The sequence below is a fragment of the Rhea americana genome, unplaced genomic scaffold, assembly GCF_003343005.1.
Source record: "Rhea americana isolate MKP2758 unplaced genomic scaffold, rheAme1 scaffold_19, whole genome shotgun sequence".
NCBI classification, from domain to species: Eukaryota; Metazoa; Chordata; class Aves; order Rheiformes; family Rheidae; genus Rhea; species Rhea americana.
The window spans coordinates 7,761,526-7,783,113 of NW_028186038.1; the positions used below are offsets into that span (position 1 = coordinate 7,761,526).

Sequence of the window (21,588 nt, forward strand, 5' to 3'; positions counted from 1 at the left end):
CCTCGCCGCCGACGGCCGAGGACCCCGCAGTGCGGGGTCCTGACACGCCAGGCAGCCGTTGCCGTGGAGACGGAGCGCCGCGCCGAGCGTCCGCTGGCGGTGGCGCGGGGCGACTGACGAGCGCCGGGGCGGAGCGTAGCGGCCATTTCCGGCCACCTCAGCGCTCGCCTTCCGCCGCCGCCGCCCGGCCGCGGGGTGCCGCCGCCGCCGCCATGCTGGACATCTTCCGCTCCATCCCCACGCAGATGGTAGGGGACGCGCCGCGCCTGGGCCGCGGGGGCCTCCCTCGGCGGGTCGCGGCGGCGGCGCTTTAGCGGGCGGAGCGCTGGATGCTGCTGCGCGCAGGGGCCGCGCTGCGTTTTCGGACTGGGCTGGGCACGGCCAGAAGCCGAGGAGAAACGAGCCGCGTCTCCTAAATTCGCCTGAATGTAGAAGACGTGCACGTAGTCTCGTGCATGTGCTCGGGGCTTTCCCGTTTGCTTTTTTTCCGGCATAATCCATGGTTTGTGTTAACTGGAATTGATGACGAAGAACTTGTTTTCTGCCGACTGCCTAAACGCAGCATTAAAATCGTCACGTAGCTTCTTTTGTGCCACCGGTCAAACCGGGCTCCGTGTCTTAGCCCTGGCGAGCTCTAGAGCGAGTCTTACCGGGTGCTTAGGTAGTTTGCTCAGCAGCCTTTACCTTCAGGGTATGCTGTGTGATCAGGGAACAGGAGTTTTAGTGCAGCTTGGGACCAGTCACATGTGATCGAGGAACCATCTCTATGATGTAGGAATACAATTCAGTACATAAAGTAGCTAAAAGCAGGTCCCTTATTGGAAGCGTGTAATGGCTCTTTCCAAGAAAGAGGAAGCCATCCTGTATTGTCCACTAACAGGATGATACCCCCCCCCCCAAAAAAAAATATTGCAATATAGCTATGGGAGTCTGTGCATACTAGATTATGTGTGCTCAAAAAGGCACGAATAAATTATTTGGGCACTTAAACATGAACTTTTTCACCAACAGATCTCTTTCCACAGGACTACAAGGGCCAAAAGTTAGCAGAACAGATTTTTCAAGGAATCATTCTTGTCTCTGCAGTAAGTATACTAAAACTACAGATCATGACAAAAAAAAATCAATCTTATGAGACTGTTTTGGATAGTTTGGCTTAATTGGATCACTTAAAAGTTTTAGGCAAAATCAGAGGAGCTGTCATGGAAAAAGACTTCTTTTAGTTCTATTGTCGGCCTGCAATTCTGAAAACAATGTTAGAAAGACATGTGAAATCTGGCTTTTGAAAAACCCAGATTAAGTTTCTTCTTAACTCTTTGCCCTCCCCACCCCTTTCCCACTCTAACTTAGTCATAGCACATCATGGACTTTATTTTTTCCTGTACATTTAAAGGATTTTTTTTCTTTTTTGAAAGGTCATTGGTTTCATCTATGGATACATCACTGAGCAGTTTGGATGGACAGTCTATATAGTTATGGCTGGTTTTGCTTTATCATGTCTGGTAAGTGTTTTTGTTTGTTTGAACTTAGAAAATGTATTTTCTGTTTAACTCAAAATGCTAGCTAAACCAAGGAGCTTGTGCTAGCACAGACTAAGGTCTGCCTTGTAACTCAGAGTGAACTCGTAGTTTTGTTGTGACCTGTGGAACACATTGGTCCTATAGTCCTGTACTTGTTTTAGTCAACATGGTATATTCCTTACAAGCCAATACTTACCTGTTCCCAAATGTTTGTCACGTTTTAGATAATACTGCAGTTCAGTAGTACTACCTTCCCTGAATTGTTTTTCCACTTCAATTAAATGTTCATTTGAAGTCAGACTGCTAGCCTTGATAAAAAGGACGATGCAGCCTCCTGTGGAATAGTAGCTGCACAAAACACCTATCTAGAGCTTGACTTACATGTTTCAACTTTATTCCCTTTCTCTAAGCTAACGCTCCCTCCATGGCCTATGTACCGCCGCAATCCTCTGAAGTGGCTACCTGTCCAAGAATTGGGAACGGAAGATAAGAAGCCAGCAGACAGAAAGCCAAAGAGACATACTAAAAGCTAAAGGATATGTTTTTTCATGTTACATTGTAGCATTTAGCTTTATTAAATTTTTAATACCTTTCAACTGGGAAATGCTTTTTGGCATAATATTTTGGTTTTTTTTTTCCCCTTATTGGTTTATAAGTACACTAAGAGCTGTGGAGAGCACGAAGGCTCTATAAATTTGGCCGGTGTGTTTCAATGAGGTCATATCTGGCTCAAATATTTTTCTGAAAAGGAACACTGGCCTAGAAAGCATTAAATAAAGTATAGCTAAGTTATTGCTATAACCTAAAACATTATTATATACTACTAGTTAGAAGTATCAGTAGTGACAGTTTACAAGACTTGTGACAGAACAGCATGAACAACCTCCCCTTTTTTTCCCTTTTGCCCCCAAATTTGTGTTTTTGAAAACTGTTAAGAATTGGAAACTATTCTAGGATAGGAGATGGCTAAAAAATGAACTCACCTGTGCAGAGAAAAATCTTGACTCTGCATAATACAGTAGCTGTAGCTCTTGAAGCCTTGAAACCTGAGCATTTAGCATGTAAAAGGTAGTAATTGTTGCACCTTTTGACCACTTAACTTCCAGCCCCTATGGGAGGGGACTAATGATATTTAAGCTAAATCTCTTTTTGTAAAGGGAGGGAAGGAGACAGGTTGTGGTTTTAAAAGTTTATTTTACAAATTCAATTCCCTTGATGACTTAATTATTCTTTAAAAAGAACACACGTGCTTTCTCAGTCAGATTGTGTTACTACACATGTAACATAAGACAAACTTATTTGACTGAATGGCCCTGGTCTTGGACACTTTTATTCCTAAAAGGAGTAAGTACTCGTAAGGGGAAGAGATACTCTCCTGCTACAATGAGGGTAACCATAGCTGCTCCTTTCAAATACTTTCAAGACTTGTTAAGGGCTTTTCACTCCTTTGTGATTGCCTCAGCAATAAAAGGCAAAAGCTAAGGCCAAAGTCACTGTGCTTGAAAGCAATACAGCAAACTCCTTTAGCATTTTACATTAGCAATTTACAGAATCTGCAGGGGCTTTTTGGGTGGAAAAAAAATAGTTTCTTCCTGCTGCTAAACCTTCATAGACAGTTGCTGTAATAGCTTATACCCTAGCACACTATAACCTTAGCAGAGATTTCTGTATTTAGTATGTTACCATACCAAACCGCTTTATCATTGACTAATTCAAACCCAAACACCATTTTTTGACACTACTTTATATAGAAAACTTAGTATCCATCCATCCATCTTTGTATCTATAAAATAAACTTCTCTAAAAGTTCATTAAGAGAATAAGAACTAAACATACAGTTCCTCTTCTGAGAAAGTGATAGCCTGGTTCATACTTTAACATGGAGAATATTGCAGCTAATGCTGTAACGCTTTTTCCAAGCTCATTCCATTTACTCCAGCAAAGGAAGTCAAAGGATAAACATGCTTCATATGCTGGTCCAGACTACTGAACAGGCTATAAAACTCTGTTCTTCTCTCTAAGGGAAAAGTTTTAACTGGTCAGAACTTCACATTTTCTTCAAGAAACTTCAAGTGGCGTGCCTTCACACTGTAACTTGCATACTTCTCTCCCATATGTTCCCGCAACTGCAGCTATTTAGAATACAAGGAGAAAAAAAAACTTTACATTAAAAAAATAGAAACAAATGAGAACTACCAAAATATTAACAAAAGAACAGCAAAGCACTCAACTGGACGCATCATGAAATCTGATCACAAAGATGCAAGGGGAGATAAATGGAAAAGAATTTTTGAGGGTAAAAGATGTTCCAAATCCTATCTGACAATTGTAAATACAAGTCATATCTTTACCGGTTGTATATGGCCATACAGTATTTTATTTGTAACCATTTTTTAAAAAATGAGCTGGAATTACTGCTCATTTGTATAACAAGAATGGATATTCAATCTGTTTCTCCATTTTGGACATAAGGGAAACGATGCAAGTAACGTCAAGACACAAATTACAGTCCAAAGGGAAAAAATTACTAGAGAAACAACAGCATAAAAGTACTCAAATTCCTTGCTTCTTCACAAATTAAAGGATTATGATATAATTCTAAAGTTCCATTGGTTCCTGGACAACTTATAGTTGAACCTAGTCTGCATTCAGATTCAACTTTGTAAAGACTGAAAATGACAATATACTTAGACCCTTAGTCTGCCAATGACTATATGAACACTAAAGGTTTGAGAGGGTCCAGGTTTGCACCACTGTAATAGTATCTTAAAAGATTTTTTTTTTTTTAAAAAAAAAAATGCTCATTTATCTGGGTTTATAAGAATTCAAACAAATTCAATATGCAAGACATTCACCTCTCGCTTTACTTCATCTTCTTCCTCCATGATGTTATACACTTTCTCAAGAAGTTTCACTCCCAAACCTTGCACCACATCAGATCTTAGGATTTCAACCATCCTCCTAATCTTTTCAGGACCCGATAGCATACCTATGTAAAAAAGCCATAATAATTACATTCAGTATAATCAACTTTTACAGTTCATGCCTGGAAGCATATGGGACAATATTTTAAGTATCATGAAAGATTTCACAGAGATGGTTTGTATGGAACAACAAGGTCTAACTGAACTGACAAGCTAGAATAATCAACAATCACAGTCAATCAGAACTACACAGATGCTGACTCCTAAGACTTTGTACTGTACAATGTCTCATGTAGATACAATTTGCACAACTAGGTCTCTGTTTTCAGCTGGTTCCTGTACATCAGTTTTTACTGAAATGATATTTGGATAATTCTGCATAATCATAGGAGAAGAACACCATACAAACATTTTAAAAATGATTCAGTCACTCAGCAAAGATAGATAGAAAAGTTTAATCAGTATAAATGCAAATGGTAACAGTTCTACCATCTCCCCTTTCTCTCAACAGCCTTTAAATCTTTTGCTTCTCAGCTGAAACTGCCAAAGATGGTCATTTTAGCCTCCACTAGCAACTGAACTGAGCGCACTAGTTTTTTCTTCTTTTTTTCTTTTTACTTAGTGAAGTCACCAACAATTAATAGCATCTCCTTTCACAGGCTGGGTTGTCTTGTAAAAACAAAATAACGGATCTAATTAAGTTTCAGCTCAGAAATGCAGTAGCCCTGTCCCATCAACCCCAATGGCAGTAAGTAGCTGCTTACTATTTATACATAATATAAAGAATACAATGAGAAAAACTGATGGAAGAAAACCCTACCACTCAAGTTTGTAGCTTTAACATTGTCATATCTATGCACGTTAGAAACAAAATCTTTCACTGTATTTTATTTCTAGCTATGCAGAACCAACATCAGAACTCTCATTGTTTTGCTGATCAACAGAATGGCTACAAGCAGAATCTCTGTTGCTTAGAACACACGAGCAAAAAAAGATCTGAAACTTCAAAAACCTTACTTTCAGCTTTTCCAGTTACATTCTGGTTTGCACAGTAATTGCAGTCACGGCAGCTATAATTTTTTTGTTGTTTTTGCAATATAAACATGTATTTAAAGTCTAGTTTTGGAAAGTGATTTGATTCTTGCTGTAGGGAAAAATTAGCTTCTCTAAGATCTGCAGTGAGGATGGACTTCTATACTCACATAAACCTCCAGTGTATTTAAATGCTGGCTTGTGCCTCAAGTTCAATTTCAGCTTTAATCACAATCCACAAAGCTTCATAGTTCTCAAATCATTTGGATGCCTTAAAATTTTTACTTTAAAATACTCATCACTTTTAAATGTTCATTTTGGAGCTGCTAAGTACAAATCACATGGTGAAAGACCATATTGCAGACCAGCTGTCTCTCCTCATTAATAATTGCATAGATCACATACTCCTTTCACTTTCAAGCAAATCACAACTAGAACAGTTCTGTACACAAGAAAGTTGTTTAGAAAGCTAATTACTTCTAGGAGTATTGTTGAGATTTAACAAGAAATAAGAGCAGATTGCCTTCTGTTGTCCACTAGCAGGTTTTCTTTGGTAAGCAGCAGCTGAAAACACTCATTTAATCAAGTATCAGAGCAACAGACCTGAAGGAAACTCTTCAAATTTGAATCCCTCTGATTCATCAGTTGATTTTCCATGCAAAATCAAAGTGTCTCTGTATTTCCTATGAAGTTTAAACTCTGAAGCTGGAGATGAGGTTACACAGCATTCAGAATTCTCCTTGGAGTCCATTTTCAGTGTCCAAGTCATTAGCTGCACCAAATCATTCATTTCATTCATACTGCCTTTTCTAGTAAGAGGAGAAAAAGATGCAGTTCAGTCACCACTCACGATGCAACTTCCATCTTGCATTCAGAGGACTTTCAATACATTTGACATAGCAACAATTCCCAATCCTATCAGGTACCATGGTGCGTGGCTGCACCGTGGTAATGCAACAGAGGATATTTTTTGAAAAGTTGCTTGCATTGACAAAATCCAAAACAAGCATTTCAGCCTCAGTCACAGTGGGAAAAAAACATTTGGCATCTATGGAATGCATGCTATTTAATGCATCTTGACAGTACACATCTTTTGATGCTGGAAGACTGATTTCCTGGAAAACTTCACTTGCCAAAAAAAAAAAAAAAAAAAAAACAAAACAGAGGCACACAATCAATGTTCAGCATGGAAAGCTCACAGAGGAACAAATGGAGCTTGTTTTCTTTATTTAACATGTGCTTCTTCACAACATCACTCACTATGTAAAGATCAGACTTCTTACACTCCAAGTCAAGGTCCAGTAGAGCAGATAAACACTCCTGCATGGTATTAAACAAAATACTTACTTCTCCTTGGAATCTCCATCAGACTTATCTGTAGAGCTTGTGGAAGAGCTTAACTCATCATCAGACAGGCAAAGGGTTCTTCTTTTTTTCTAAGTGAAGAGGGAATAAATTACTTCTGAGAGTTAGCATTTTTGTCTGTTATCTGCATGGCATGAATTACTTTTCTTACACGGAAAAATGCTTTTCATCAAGCATACTTCTACTGACCTAGCTTGATAATACTTTAAAGTTTTAGCTTCCAGTTTTAAATACAAGCTGATATACACCACATTATGAATGTATTTTTATGAAATGCTTATTGAGCTAGTATTACATCTCAGTCTTGCAGCTTTAACCACAAAGATGATTTGCCAAATGCCTCTATTAAAATCAATTAAACTGGTTATATTTGTCAACTCTTACCTGATTATATTATAAAGCCATTATCTTTACACGCACACATTTTAAAACTGTATTTAAGTATTATTTTATTGATTCACTAACTTCCCAACATTCTCTAAAACATACAAAGAGACTTTAACTAAGCCTTTACTTGTGCCTCTGTAGTTGTGTTCCGTGCGTAGCACAATATGCAAAAACATCACTAGCACATGCACATGTAGTTAGTGTGTAATAAATTGATGTAACTTCAGTTTATGAATGCAGCTGAGGTTTCTGCATTTAGATTTTACCAGTTACAAGCATACACATGTAGGTAAAACATGCAAAACCCTTTTCCATGCAAGTGCTAGGCTGAGGAAAGCAGAGCCTGTGCTTTGAGATTTTAGACTAAAATTTCTTTGCTGGTTTTTTTTTTCTGGGTCTATTGTTATTAATAATGTTCCCTGATGTTGCAGGAGATTTCTCCCCAGCGTTCATGATCTTAAAAAGGACTTTTTAAATTAGACAAGAGAGATGATACTAACAGAAACTATTTATTTTTCATCTAGCACCCATACACTTAAGCACTGACAGTAAGGCATGCGCTTAACAGGACTACAGTTAAAAAATAATTTTCAAATACCTCTACCAAAGCAAAATTAAATGTACAAAGCTAAAGGTAGTGTATAGATAGCAGTAATATAAAATAGACTATTCAGCTATAACTAAAATGCAGTCCAGGATAAATTTTTTCCCCATAACCAAACAAATAAACCCTTCAATTTAGAAAGTCTGTAACAACTAGCTCCCTCTGTGAGATCCCGCTGAGTCTTCGTCTCTGACAAGTGGAGTGAAAATGGGTGGCGAGCCCTGAATTTTCAGCTGATCTAGCCAAGCACAAAGATGGATTACAGATCCATACTCCAGCCTAGGTTTTCTACAGCAGCATCTGTAGAAAACTGCATTCTTATTGACCGAGAAGTTCTTCCACATACAAATTTTCTAATACCATTTTCTTCTCAAATTGTGCCTACATTTAAATATTTCAAAAACAGATGACCCTAGTTTACCTGAGAAACACTGGCATCTGATGAGGACTGAGCAACTTTAACATGATTGTCCACATGTGATTTTGCTTCAACTAGTGCACTATTTGATGCTCGTCTTGCTGGAATCACTGAAAGGATGACATTTTTACAATATTTATAACTTAACTGCATGTATTTTGAATTAGTTTCATGCTCATGCAAAAGAAAGTCTATCATCTGGCAGAAGACAGACGGTAGGCATTCTGCTAACAGAAAACATTGATGCTTCTATCTGAAAGGTGCATATCCTGCACTTCACATGCATTTCAAATGCAAGTTGTCACCACTGAACACAGCCAAATGCAACTGAGTAAGAAGTAGAAAAATAAGGACGTGATAACAGAAATTTTTATTCAACACCAGAACTAGACCCTTAGCACAAATTTTTGAAGAAGTTAGTGAAGAACAAAGAACAAAGAGCAAGTTAGAATTTCTTTACAGAGAAGTTACCAGCCTCCATATGTAGAATGCAAACATAAGAATTACCAGAGGGAACCATCTCTTCCTGAGACTGTTTTAGCCTCCTACGCTCTCTTGCTGACAAGGGCCGCTCCTTTAAAATAAGTTAATTTGATATTAATTAGCAATTTTCACAATCACTTGTTATTCATCACCTACAAAACAAATCTTTAACTGAACACGCAGGAGAGCACTACTAGAGTAGGTCTTCCAATTAGCTAACAAATGCCCTATGACTTACTACAAAATGGACCTGGTCAACAACACAGCCAACAAGCACTGCAGAAAAGGAGCTTCTGACCTGCTTGTTTCAGTAAGGAAGCTTCTCAGATCAGACTGCACTGATCAGATGCAGGACATGATTTCCATTAGAGAGACAGTTGTGCTACGTTTCCTTACTCACTGTGCATATTCTTAGGGATCAAACCTCTCAGAAGCAACAAGAGGCAAAAATATGCTTACAAAGCATTCAGTACTAACCTTTGCAATGGCAGCTTGACTGGTTTTGGTGCTATTTACAGATTCAGAGACTTCAGCAGCATGCTCTGCACAGCTCTGTGTTGTCTTTACATTCACATCAGAAGGAAAAGGTAAAGGTCGAGGAGCAACTGCTCTGAACTTGAAAAAGAAGCGAGTAGAATTTATACTTTCATTAAAAGTTGGAAGTACTCCACAATCTATAAGTCATCGTTCTCGCATACCAAAACTAGACGGCAGAGTTTTTGGCTCCTACTGTTACCTCTTCACATCTCCTCATTTCATCCCTCCCTCCCTGCACTTCTGCTTGCATACACTTTTCTTCTCCTCATCTTTCCTCCTCCCAGACTATTTTTTTAGCCAGTGACTGCAACAACTGTCCCCAATCCTCAAACAGCAAAACACAAGAGAACAGCACGATATCACACTGCAAACAAATCACATTCTTCTCTCTGCTTACATAGCTAATACCATTCCCCAAAGAGGTCCCTCTACCAAGCAGAGTCAGGAGCCCTGGTTTATGCGCATGTGAGAGGGAAAAGATTTTCTTCCCAGAACTTGTGCTCAGAGACTCTGGACAGCCACTATGCATGTCTGTTCTAAAGTACAGTCATCTGCTATTCACTACAAGTGGCCTCACCTGCACAGTCAGTAAATTGCTGAATCTTTTGACAAGGAGAGACAGGGTGAGAATTCCTGATAGAAATCTCTGGAAATAATTATAGCATGGCAAAGGCAAAAGACAAAAGACAACACTTCACTGTGTTTCACTATGACCATCTAGCACAGCCACCTCAGACCTGTGAGCTTTGCTGACACTTCTAAAGATTTACATAGGTTGCCCAGAAAGGACATTTTCAGTGTTCTGCATATTCTTATCAATGAAGTTACACAGATGCACATGACACGGGAACAGTATAAAACATTTTTTTTAAAAAAATACATCCCATTTTTTAAAGTTAAAAAAAAAACGCAGCAGTTGGAAAGAGAAGAAAAATAGAGGATTAATATGTTCAACAGTCAAATTAATTTTTGATTATCTGCACCTTCTCTGAACAATCTTCAGACAACTCCCTTTTCTTCTGCCGTCGCTGCCGTGAGAGAGAGGGCTCGTGGACAGAGCTATGAGGACATAAGTGAGAGGTAATTTTTTCCAGCGGGTCTCCTGAAGTTCCACGACAGACATCATCCTAACAAGCAAAATTATCAAAATGTAGGCATGTCATTTCCAAATTTAAACACACACACACTTCTTACAATATCAACACCAGTCACTTTACTATTTGGACTACATTTATCTTATTGTATCACAATTGCAACCAAAATCAACTCTTATTTGATAATTAGAAAAAAAGATCTGCTCTACCAGCATTTTAAGCTAACAAATCTTAAACATACATACTAACTTGAATTACAACAGGAAAAAGAGAAACCTTTCACGCTTCCATATTACTATTTCTTTCTCCTTTCTTTTATGCCTCTCTCCATTGCCTGCTTCCCTTCAATCTCTTCCACTCCCCCCCTTTCACTGTTCTTAGCTCGTTTATATTTTCATTAAATTTCTGATTACAAAGAAGTCAGAAGGTGAGAGAGAGTGCACAAGAAATAAATTAGGAAGCAACTCCAAAAGTTGCTTAATCTATCCTCTCTTCCCTGGCAAACTTAGCACCTCCTACCAGAATTCCATCCAACCTTGTCATACAGAGGCCAATATGTTAAATTCACTTTTAAGTAGCAACACTAGGTTCCATAAAATTGGCAAAAACCTTAAATCCACCATTCATATACCCAACTCATTTAGTGAATGCACTAAACGGTCATGAATGCTGGAGAGAAGCCTGTGGGAGCCCGATTTGAATGGCTGTCTATTCCAATTCCTATTAGCCCCCGCTCTGTACCAGGCTTAACACAAGAGATTAGCCAGGCCTATTTAGGACATAGAGGGCAAGAACTTATATCCTCAGATGAAAAAGAAAACTTTTGTTTCCTATAAGGACAGCATTCTCACCACCTAGATTCCAGCCCTAAAATTCCTGCAGCACGTTGCCTCTGCAAATTTGAAGCCTAGGCTCTCGTAACTATTTAAGCATCTCAGTAACTACATCAGCAGTATTCTACTGTGATAGATAACCATTACGTGCAGCAGCTCTGTATATTTTAAGAGCTGGCTATTAGTTAAGACTGCTTCAAAGTATACATAAGCATAAGTGCATTACCAGTTCAGTTTGCTTTTGGTCTTTTGGTACAGGCTGCAGGAGTTTCAAAGCGTCATCATCGTTACTTATAGCGTCAACAGCAGACTGCCTAGACTCAACAAGTTCAGCTTTAAAAGCTTGCTTTGTTTTTTGCTGCAGTCCATCCTCCTTAACCAGTGATCTACTGTATGCTGTTTTAGAACTCCCTGGAACACTGAAATACTTTGCTTCATTATCCTCTGGAATATGCTCGCTACTACACTTCTCACTTCCGTAAGTCTTCTTTTCAGATGGTAAGATATCAATATCCACTTTACTAATTGTAGCTAATGAGTCTCCCATGCTGTTCAAATCATTATTGCTTGGTTTTCTTCCCAGCTCAGCAGGTGGTTTCTCTGAGGGACAAAATTTGGTGGGTTTACATTTGGTGATGCATTCCTCTTCCTCTTCATTCTCGAATTAAAAGAAAAAAAATTAATTATCTTTCAGGTATTATGCATATATGAAAAAATACTCCAAGCACCTAAGGAACATCATTAATACAGCAGAGTACATAAACTCTAATGAAATTATGATTACCTACGGCCTAAGAGCTTCAGAAATGCCGCAACCCATACTTTTAAAGAGATACATATAAAGCCTTGCCTGGAATATGCCATCTGCAGATGCGGTCTGTATGTAGCACATCCACTTTTCCCCAGGACCACAAAGGAAAAGTCAGTCCCTTGACTCTTTCATAAGGAAGAGCCAATAAATCCCAGTAGATTTTCAAGATGCAATATACCACATGCATTCAGTATTTCAACATTAAGAGCTTAAACTCACAATAGCAGTCTCATATTACAGAAACTATAAAGTATGTACAACATTAATCATTCTAAAAGATTTGTTTTAACCACTGGGAAGAATTCAAAAAATAAATAAATTTTCATTTGTAATCAGTTAGTTTTTCCAGTCAAAAAAAAAAAAAAAAAAAAGTTTTATTTTTAAATGATTACTACTTGTCATCAAATAGTAGCAAAAATTCAGCTTGGACAGAGACCTCAAATATTCCAGAAGAGGTGTGGAAACATTTGTTATAACCAGGCTGCATACAAAAGCTCTGTGTGCCAATTCAACTGTAAGTTTGCATAAAAATAATTCACACAGTCACCCACAAATAAAAAAAGCTGTTGTTTAGTTAACATATTTTAGCAAAGAAGCTGCCTTTAGTTTTACTGACCCACAGCTGTTTACTTGCTTGCATCTCTACACACAAATCCTTTATTAATATAAATTTTACATAATTGTAGGAATCAGATCTATGTTTTCACAAAAGTTCAAGGCATTTCATATAAAATTAAGTATCTTTTTAAGAAAAGCAGATGCACTGTTTGGAAAAAAGAACAGATATCTTACCACCTTATTTTTCCTGGCTTGCTCAAAGGAATGATTTGGCTGTGCAACATTCCTGTTACAAAATTCATTCTTAACTGAGACTATAAAACAGGGGTCTTTAAGTTTAGAATCCAGTGTTTTCTTATGACTTTTGGCTGTTTTCCTATAAAGGATATAGGAAAAGTTGGTCATTCAGTTTCCAGAGACAAGGCCTTAAGATGTTTCTGTAGATTGTATCAATTAAACTGTTCAGTGGAGTATGTGAGTTTTGTGGGGTTTTTTTTTTTCTTCCTTTTCTCTCCACATAGAGCCTAAGATACTGGGCTGTTTCCAACAGACTATGCACAACATATTCATCTGTAAAAAGAACCTTAAAAGCACTATTCAGACTCTAGCAGCAATGCACACCTGTTCTGCACAGCAGCAAGATCAGTGTTATCTGGAAGCAATAAAACAACTGACCATCTCTCACAAAGAAAAATACGTATTATTTATCATCAGTAAGTTAAAGATCAGTGAATAGCAAAAGGATTTTGGTTTTAGATCCAAAATGATAAAGGATATCAAAGAACCAAAGAAAGGACATGAATTTCCTATCACTTCTTTCAAAGCAGTGCTGCAACTTTCTTTTTCTAAGAGAAAAAGAGAGCTAATAAACTGTGCAATCCAAGCTGTTACAAAATTAGTTTTCATTTGCCAAAAAGTTTCCATTCTCTTATAAATGTCTACTACATTTTTCAAAGATTCTAAACAAGTTCATGTAATTGCAAAGCATACTAACATTTAACAGAATTAATTTTATCCTGCTATTAAAAAAAAACAGAACAAGTTTTAAAACAAAAATCATAACAACATAATTATTTTGCACAGAATCACTGAAATGAAAATATCTTACGCCTTTGTGGCTTCCAGAAACAAAGAGATTTGCTGCTTGATATATGGCTGTCTCAGTATGCTTTTCACACTAGGTCTTTCCTCAGGCTTTTTACTGAGCATAGTTCGTATTATCTCTACCAGTTGTGGGCTATAATCCCTTGGCATGGGGGGCAGCTGTAAAAGGAAAGTAAAGTGCAATATTGTTTAACATATTTGTCAATAAGGGCTACTGCTAGATTACTTCTGTACAACAATTGTATTATGATAAGTACTTTGCATAGAAAAAAAATAGTCCTGTTTTTTCATATGCTGAAAGTCACCCAGGGAGCTTAACTACCCATGAAACAGAATATAGCAGTGCTAAATATTTTGTGCGAGAACTTTTCTTATTTTTACTCAATACCAGCAGTTAATGTTCTGTGAATAGGCATAAAAAGACATAAAAGATATATACATAAATTCACATTAACTTCATTATATGCCAAAGCAAGTAATACACTTCACTAAGCAGGCAAATGGCGTACTTACGAATCACGATCAATTCTTTGCACAATATTTAAACCAAAAGCAAACGAAGAAAGTAAGTCATTTTAGCACTTTGAAAATTCACCATTATACAAGTTACACAGAAGTATAACAAGAAACTAGCAGTACATAAAAATGAACACTTTCTAGGTCTAATATTACATCATGTACCACCATGAAATACTGATCTTAAAACATGTATGATGATGCACATAAAAAACCTCACACATTCAAAACTTTCAAAAAGCCACTGTAACTAGACAAAAATGTTCAAGGTAAGTTTTTACCTTTCCTTCAATAATTCGATACACCAGAGAGTTCATGTCTTTAGCATTAAAGGCATGTTTCAGTGTAGCCATTTCATAAACACAGCAGCCCAGGGCCCAAACATCAGACTGGGAAAAAAGGAAAAAAAAAAAACAAACAAAAAACACTTAGGATCTTTGCATTAATTGCAAAATTTTTACCTTCAGACCAAGTCACCTCCTTTCAGAGAAGTCATTAATGACAGTAAGCTAAGACCAAATTCCTTTGTAAACTTCTGGCTTCAGTCTATTTTATTTTTAACTTTGATTAATTAAAATATTGTCTTCCAAATACAACTAGGTTTATTCTGAAAGGAATAATTAAAAAAAGTTAAGTACTGTATTGGCTCTAATTGGAGAACAAACATCTTTTATTTTTCATTAGAATAGTTTCCCCTTAGCTCATGCTCATTGTAAATACCCAACATGGTAGGGTGGATGTGGTCTGCAGCAAGAGCTGAACAAGTATATAAAAGCAAGTTCACCTTATTTTATTTTAAGCTCACAGTGACACTGTTCACCTCTCTTCTGAAGAAAATTTTTTGATGTTGCTGTTATTCATAACAGATACTTTTGAACATAAAGCTTCCTGTCTGTTGTATAATAAATTTATACAGGGGAGCGGTCTAACACAGACTGTTATTTTTGTTTACGTTGGCATGCCCTGATAAGTACAGGCAGCCTGCTGAACACTTTGGCTGTGATAACTTATCACACACTACTGATTCTCACTCACTGCAGCAAACTCAGTTCCATAAATTCAGTTCCCCACAAATCTCTGTCTTTTTGTTGGGAAACAAAACACTCCAATGACATTACAAAGATTTGGAAGCAATAACAACTTTTTTAAAAAAAATACACAAGATGGTAATGCTGTGGGACAAACACAATATCAAGTTGCCTAACAAAGTAGAAATAGTACTTGCATCAACGATCTCTACCTTGTAGTTGTAGGGTTTGTTAGAAAAGAGTTCAGGGCTCATGTAGTACGGCGTGCCTATGAGGGTGCTGGCCATGTCACACTGGTTTTCCAACACTCTGGCTATTCCGAGGTCACCCACTTTGATAATATTTGTTCGTGTCAAAAAAACATTTTGAGTTTTAAGATCTCTGTGTAGAATGTGTTTTTCATGTAAATACTGAAAAATAAAAAAGAAAACACATTAAATAGAGATAAGCAACTGCTAATTGGTTCTTCCGCACTGAACAGTAAAACACAAGTGAAAGAGGGAAAATGCCAACGCAACAAAGTCATAAATATCACTACCGAAGATGGGAATGGCATATCACTCTTGAAGGGCTAGTGAATTAATGTCAGAACGACTAATACAGGCACAGACACAAAACTCCATGTTGCTTCAGTGAAATCTTCCTGTGTGAGATCCTTATCTCCAGCAAACCAGGTGAAAAGGGATGTAAGGTTAAGGCTCAGGCTCAGCCTTTAACCTACCTTCTGCTGGCCTCCATTTGTTGCCATTCATTTCACAACCTTTAGCACAAAATTTTGGTAGAAAACACAATGCTAGTTAAGTCTAATTCTATACTCTGTATTTAGACAAAAATTAAGCAGAAACAAGAGACTACTGTAGTCTTTTGTGTATCTGACCACAGCAGTCAGCATTAAGATAGCATTTTTAGTCTAACTTCCTTATTTCCCGATATTAATGTTTACATCTGGTCTGTATTACTAAAACATTTGCTTTTCAAGTTTGATAGGCTCCAAATTATTAAATTCCAACCGACTGAGATAAGATATAATAGAAACGATGCATTAGTAGTCTAAATTCATCATTGAAAAACACCAAAAAAACCCACAGGCTGCTTCTGAAAAAGTTTTTTTTTTTAATGCATTTTGTAAATTTAATCTTAAATTTCAAACGGGAGAAGCATTTCAGACTTGAGCTGCAAATCCCCTGAGGGTTAACCCTATCTACCATGATAAGAGATGTAGGTATAACATGATAGCGATTTTTTTTTTTAATCTATAAGAGAAAATCAGTTAGACTGCAATGACCTGTGAACATTTTCAACACACAAATCAACATTGTAATCAGATGCTAGCCCAGCCAAACTGGAATTTAAATCTGTAGACTAACTACGGAATTTTCATATGGATAAGAGAGTCAAACTAGGCCTAGATCTTAAAGTTACAAGGTTGTACTTTTATTTTACCTGCAAGGCCATGGCAATCTGGACGAACCATTCCACCACCTGATTCTCAGGCAAAAGTCTGCCCTTCTGCTCCTTAAGTTTATGATACAGATCTCCTCCTTCGCAGAAGCCCATAACAATATATAACAGGCCGTCTTCTCCCTGCCAGGACTCTCTATAGGTCACTATATTTGGATGTTTCAACTGGGATAACAACTGTGCCTCCTGCTCTGCTGCTTTCCTCTCTCGACTGGAAGCATTTTTAAGATTTAACTTTTTGATGACATACTGTAAAAAAAAAAAAAAAGAAAAAGAAAAGAAAAAGAAAAAATACAAAACATATCACAAAAGATCTAAGTTAGCAAGCAGAAGCCCCAGGAAATTCTAAGGAGCTAAAGGAAACGCAGTATTTGAAATCTGTGCATAGTATTCTATATGGAGGTTGCAATTGGTCTAGCAGGTATACTTTATATTTACTTTTACATTTATTTACATTTTACATGCTGTAAAAATTTAACAGGTGTGACTAAATTTGATTAGTCTACCTGACTAAAGCTCTGCATAGGAATTTTGTGATGTGTTCCTTTGACTGATGTTCAAATTTGTATTTTTTCCCCTCTTTTTAAATAGGTGACCAGTGTAAAATGCCTTTTTGTACATCACAGCTACTCTCAAAAAAGGTTGTTTCAATAATATTAATAATAAATAAATATATAATGCTGTTAGGAAAAGCATGTAGTCACATCAGAAAAATAACAATAAACATTTAGGATAAAAGTTATCTGGCTGGACTTATTCTATTCTTCACTAGCTCCTTTCATTTTATTTTGTTTAAGGAAAAGTAGTTTTCAGAAGTGAAATTTATGCTCTTTGCAGAAAGACAGAGACTCAAGAAATAGCATCTCACAACTGCACGTGAAGAATGCTGATCATATATTTGAAGACAAAAAAAATGTTTAAAATGTCAGTTTCAAGGGTTAGATTAAGAAGTCCCCATTTTCAAATTCAGAAGAAATATCCAAAAGTGCTAAACTTAGGAATACACAAAATAATGCTCATGAGCTTTTTAGGTCTGTTCATTCTTTTCTTAAAGAACTTGTACCTGGCAGAGGAGCCCCAAGGAAAAGCTGGCTTAATCTTAATTGGTTTGTGCAAAAAGTCTAGGGAACAGAAGCACGTCAGAATAGAAAAAAGCCTGCATGAGAAAAAAGAAATGAAGCCAAGAGAATGCAGTTAAGAGGGCCAATGCAGTTAGGAGCACATTGAAAAAAATGCTGTCCCAAAAACCTGAAAGCAGGTGTAATTTAGATTTTTTTAAACTTCTTAAAACCTGCCCTAAAACTATCAGAAAACAGCACTAACTATATTTTGCATTTACGAGTTACTACACATGCAGGTTTAAACTTACTGAAAGACAAATTGGACAGGGAAGCACAGCTTTTTCATCATACCACGAGAGTCAAAAGTTCTATTGCTCAACCCTCAATTTATTTACTTCTGTGTTAATGACAGTTTTCTAAGGCTATGTAAGAAAAATGTTACTTATGCTGCCTAATATACTAGTGCAAATACAGTCCTACGGAATTCCAAGTTTTTTTAATCAAAAATGTAGTCAAAGACGAGACAACACAATTCTTAGCACATGTTCATCGTACCCAGCATCAATACTTAGGGTTGATCTCGTTCCCTTCATGATGTAAACTTTGTGGTAATAACTTCCAGTGCATCAGCTTTTCAGGGAGGAGCCCATGTCATGGTATATGTCTGACCCCACTCTTACCTGGGAACATATAGTACCAAAACATCTAAAAGAAAAATATTTACTTATTCAGTTTCACTGTCCTCAGCAACTGCCTATGCTGTCTATTTCTTGGGCCAGTCCTATTAATTTAAGTGCAGCATGTTTAATGAGCTTTGAGGAGGACTGCCTCGATACATCAGGGCAACCAATCATGCAGAAAGCAACAGAGCTTCATGATTTTGAGCATCAATTTTTGTTTCAGAAATCTGCTGTGTGTTAGACAAGCTCCTCAGCTCTTATAACCAGTGATGCAGAACTCCCAAAGAGGAATACAACAATACTAATTGTGTAAAGCATCATCTACAGTTGAGATAAAACATAATGTAGCTGCTATACACTACGTGACAAGCCAACTACAACTATACCTCTGGGCATGGAAACCAACAGCTTTTAGCTTTATTTTAGGATCTGTCTTTAGACTACATAAAACTGAAATGCAAAATCATGCATGTAGCATAACTTTAAGCTTGGTATCAGTTACACTTGCTCTGATGAGTATACTATGCTAACAACATTCCCATGGCATCTGTCCCAACGCTCTTCTGCCATATTTGATGCGTAATTGTGTGCAAATTGATTTATTTATTTTAAACAGTGGGAGCCACCTGACCCCCCCCAACAAAGGAAAAAAAAAAGAAAAGAAAAAGGAAAGTATTTAACTGCAAATATACTTAAATAAAATGTTATTTCTTCCATAGAATATGTAACACTATTCAAAAGCCACGACCAAAAACCCTGGTCATCCTGCTAGGGAAAAATATTTATAGACAAGACACAGTACAACACATCAAAACACTTAGGTTAAAACAATAGTGATAAGGAAGCGAGGCACTAGCCAATGTTAAGGATCAGTGTGACAAAGAGGCGAAACCCAAGGACAGTTTAAAGTCACCACAATGTACTGTTTGCTTTCAGGGCTGGCAACTCTCCGGGGACGCCGGGTTACGCACCGCAGTGGCCGGCCCGGAGGGAGCAAGCTCCAGGGACTCGCCCTCAGGCTGCGGCACCTCCGCACCAGGGCAGGGCCGAGGCACCAATGCCGCCCTCGCCGGGCACGGCCGGGCTGCCAGGCGGGCTGCGAGCTCGCCTCGCCCCTGCCTTTGGCGGCCTTGGCCAGGCGACACATCCACCATTTCCAGTGCCCAACCAGGAGGCAAAGAGCAAAACGCTGCCCTTTTGACTCCGACGTGACCAAAACTCTGCCAGCTGCTGGAGCAGTCAATAAAATCAAGCATGAGGCCTCCTGCTGAGGCAAAAGCCAGCACCATAAGCTGTTTTTCACTTATTTTTTTTTAATCCCCTGCGTTTGGATGCCTTAAAGGAGTAAGCCAACAGCAACAACCCATGAGCCACCTTTTCTACATAGCGCTGAAGAGCACAAGCTGTGTTTTCCTGCCATCTGAAGGTCTCCCAAAGCTAGATTTGCCTCCTCAAAACACAGCATTATGCAGTTTTTAAGTTTTTTTTTTCTTTTTGCATTAAAAAATAGGATTTTCTTTACACCGTTAGCAAAAGCCTTCGCGTACGTGGGTGCAAAACAGCACTCCCCGGAGCCTAGGCCGCCGGCTGCAGCCGCAGCTCCCCCCGCAGCGAGTCACGGCCCGGGCCACGCTCCCCGCCCCGCCGCCTTGCCCCGGCCCCGGCAATGGCGGCGGCGGCCCCGCGCCGCCTCCTGCCCCCCGGCCCGGCCGCCGCCCGCCCCGACAGGGGGCAGTAGTGCGCCCCGCAGCCCGCGCCGGCCGCTACCTGCTTGCTGTCGTGCCGGTGCCGCACCAGGCTCACCTCCCCGTAGCTGCCTTTGCCCACGGCGCGGAGGAAGCAGTAGGCAGCCAGGGGCATCCTCCTCCCCGGTCACCGCGCGGCGGCCGGTGCCACCGGGGCCCGCCCGCCCGCCAGCGCGGCCGCCGCTGCCATAGAGATGCCCGCCGCCCCCCTTCTACCATAGACGGCAAACGCCGCCCCGTGTAGAGCGGACGGCCGTTCTTCTCTATGGTCTCAGCGCGGCGCGGCGGCAGCCATTTTGGAAGTGGGCGAAGCGGCCATGTTAGGAGCGGGCTGGGAGCCTGAGAGAGGCAGGAAGCAGGTGGCCGCCTACCTTGTCGAGGCCTGGTTTTCCCTTCTCATCCTGGCCCCAAAAACAACGCAGCCTGCTCAAGCACACCCCATGTTCCTTGGTCCTTTGGGCATGATAGGGAATCGGTTCAACAAGCTCCAGACTGGTTCAAAAGGAGGTCTTTGTCCTCTCTTGATGTGTTCTTCTCACAGCTGCACGCCTCGGGAAGCTGGCTCTGCAGGGAAAACAGAAAATACCCTAAAGCAATGGGAAACACAGAACCCTGTAGTTCAGCGAAGGAAGAAAAATGCACTTCCCAGTTAGCATGCAAGCAGGCACGAAGCCAAAATAGCCTTGCCGCTGTGGCAACCACGTGCACCATGGACTAGCAAAACACCAATGCGGGGCTTTAATTGCAGGCAGTCATTTCTCAGATTTTCAGTTAATGGTTTGTTTCAATATCTAATTAATTTTACATCTGAAAATTTGACAAGAGCTTCCTCTTACTGTATCTCTAACCTGAATACTATATTATCACTGAGAATTTACCTCCCAGTCCTCAAAGTTTATGTAGGCTGTAATCGAGACGATGAAACTCCTTAAAAGATAGAATAATGCCATCAAGATAACAAATAAAACTAACCTTGCAGTACCAGGCTGAATGAGTATTGACCGTGCAAGATCCTGGGAGCTCGGACTTGAGTTTCAACAATAAAGATGAACAGGAAAAACCCGTAACTTGAGGTTTCTGCAACACGAACAGGACTAGCCAGGTCACACATCAAATGATGATACCTAAACTGGGGGCCTGCCTGTGACATGGAGGATGAAGTTAGTCCCTGAAGAAAGGAAGGTAAATGGGTTGAAGAGACTAACAGCTCTGTTACAGCTGTGATAAAATTGAGCCAAGGTCTGGACAGCCTTGAAGAAGGTATCAAAAAGATAACAACTTTAGTCTGGAAAGAGGTGAGCCTGGAGAAGAAAAGTCAGTCTCGGCCACCTGTACAGAAATGGCTGTTGAATTTCTGTTTCAGAATGACATTATACAGCAGAGACATGCTGTAATATTTTGTAAATTTAGAATTTTGCAATTATTTT

General features: G+C 39.1%; 2 protein-coding genes across 3 annotated transcripts; one reads left to right on the top strand and one right to left on the bottom strand.

The window, feature by feature from the left end:
- Positions 1-136: 136 nt before the first annotated feature.
- SPCS1 (signal peptidase complex subunit 1) lies at positions 137-2,116 on the top strand. The gene is made up of 4 exons (XM_085302527.1): positions 137-248; positions 1,026-1,085; positions 1,416-1,502; positions 1,931-2,116. The coding sequence occupies exons 1-4, from the start codon at positions 213-215 to the stop codon at positions 2,051-2,053; spliced, it is 306 nt and encodes a 101-aa protein (XP_085158653.1). The 5' UTR covers positions 137-212; the 3' UTR covers positions 2,054-2,116.
- A 578-nt stretch (positions 2,117-2,694) lies between these two features.
- NEK4 (NIMA related kinase 4) lies at positions 2,695-20,468 on the bottom strand. Of its 2 annotated transcripts, none has more exons than XM_085302525.1 (15): positions 20,220-20,468; positions 16,658-16,924; positions 15,427-15,624; positions 14,468-14,575; positions 13,675-13,829; positions 12,801-12,942; positions 11,424-11,855; positions 10,254-10,397; positions 9,211-9,348; positions 8,758-8,824; positions 8,254-8,360; positions 6,824-6,912; positions 6,080-6,285; positions 4,376-4,509; positions 2,695-3,652 (listed from the first exon to the last, which is right to left on the bottom strand). In XM_085302525.1, exons 1-15 carry the CDS (start codon positions 20,274-20,276, stop codon positions 3,560-3,562), a joined length of 2,337 nt encoding a protein of 778 aa, XP_085158651.1. In that variant the 5' UTR covers positions 20,277-20,468; the 3' UTR covers positions 2,695-3,559. The 2 variants fall into 2 exon arrangements, with proteins under 2 accessions (XP_085158651.1, XP_085158650.1); XM_085302524.1 differs by having other exon boundaries at positions 20,184-20,468.
- Between the last annotated feature and the right edge of the window lie 1,120 nt (positions 20,469-21,588).